This window comes from Neolamprologus brichardi, chromosome 2 (genome assembly GCF_056152115.1).
Source record: "Neolamprologus brichardi isolate AB-2024 chromosome 2, ASM5615211v1, whole genome shotgun sequence".
Classification (NCBI taxonomy): Eukaryota; Metazoa; Chordata; class Actinopteri; order Cichliformes; family Cichlidae; genus Neolamprologus; species Neolamprologus brichardi.
In genome coordinates, this window is record NC_142105.1 from 7692628 (window position 1) to 7694171 (window position 1544).

The window sequence follows — 1544 nt, forward strand, 5'->3', positions numbered from 1 at the left end:
CTGTCCCTCTGATAAGCTTCTATCTAATCTTGTCCAGTCTTATTTTCAGTTCTGCCATGTCCAGCTCACCCTCCTATCTTTTTGCCAGTACAACTCCATGCTGGTCCTGCTCCTGCCTACCTGCCTGTATGGCATGAGGTTCCCATAGCACTGCTTTACTCTTACAAAATGTCATAATAAAGGAAATGTTAAGTTTGTCAAAATAAGCTGTTATTAAGAAAAATCCAACCTCTCGTTGTGCAAAGTCATCCCCTGGGCTAAGTTAGGGCCCAGTATGTTTGATGCACCTGGTTTAAATGGTTTTTACTTGGTACATCCTGCCACTACTGGGCGCTCTTGCTTGTTAATTTGCCATCAACGCACTACACCTGCTTTGACCACAGCTCACTTGTGGAGCAGCCAGCCTGAGTGATTCTCTGTGGGTTTTGGATGAAACGATGCCTCGTTTGCCGTGTGTTTACTCAGACTTCTTCTACGGCCCTCTGACTGAAGATGTGGAGGAGCTACTGGGACGCTTCCAGCAGATAGACTCAGTCAGGTATGAGGATTTTTCAGCCCTCTGGAGGGAGATGGGCTTCTCCGATCTCTTCATTGGCACCATCAACGCGGGTGAACTAAAGCGGTTCTGCAGGGTGACTCTGGCCACAGCTGTAAAGTACTTCCTACCTCCATACAGCTACCAGATCCGAGTGGGGGGCTTGTACCTGATGTTTGGTTTCTACCACACGCAGCTCGCTGAACCACCTGTGATGATCCGGCTCGCTCTGAAGGACTGGACCCACGTGCAAGCCTTCCTCAAGGAATCTGTAGAATCCGGCCATCTTGATGTAGTTTATATCTACAGGAAGCTTGTGGCATCCAAAGCCATCCACTACACAGCCATGCCGCATTTTCTGACCTTCCAGAAGCAGCAGAAGCCAAAGAAGGAGCATGTGTGCCCTGAGTTTCTGAGCAGGACAACTGCGGTGCGTGAGCTCATCAGTGCAGACACCCTGGAAGAGATGGCCAACCTCCAGAGCCTGTACGAGAAGCTGAAGGAGACCACCAAGGATGTGGGTTCCCAGATCACCATGACCCACAGAGACTTTACCTCACGCCTGAGAGACTGCATGTCAGAGTTCATCACCTGGCAGAACAAAACTTTCACCTCACAGCTACTCAAAGACAAGAAGGAAAGAGATGATGAAGAAGAAGAAGAGGAGGAGGAAGAAGAAGAAGAAGAAGAAGATGAGAAGGAGTCCTGCAGCAAAAGAGCGAGGCTTCTGTCCTCCATCAAGCAGAAGAGCTACAGCAATGTTCAGAAGGCGCCCAAGTCCAGGAGGCACCGGCAGGGTGAGCCAGCGGACTCATCCAGTTTGGGGCCTGAGCAGGTCCAGCGGGTCCCACAGAAAAAAAGACCACCTTCTCTCCGGGCCCGGACCTGGAAGAACCTCGGGGTGAAACAGGAGGACAGCAACATGCCACCCTGGCTCCTGAGTGCTCCTGAGCTGGAGGACGGGGTGCCAGTGAGGAGGACCAACCAGGCGGAGCCCTACAGGATGTGA

General features: G+C 51.4%; 1 protein-coding gene across 1 annotated transcript; it reads left to right on the forward strand.

Moving 5' to 3' along the window:
* The first annotated feature begins 415 nt into the window (after positions 1 to 415).
* LOC102779290 (snRNA-activating protein complex subunit 1-like) lies at positions 416 to 1544 on the forward strand. Its single transcript, XM_006798932.3, has one exon. The coding sequence runs from the start codon at positions 438 to 440 to the stop codon at positions 1542 to 1544; it is 1107 nt and encodes a 368-aa protein (XP_006798995.2). The 5' UTR covers positions 416 to 437.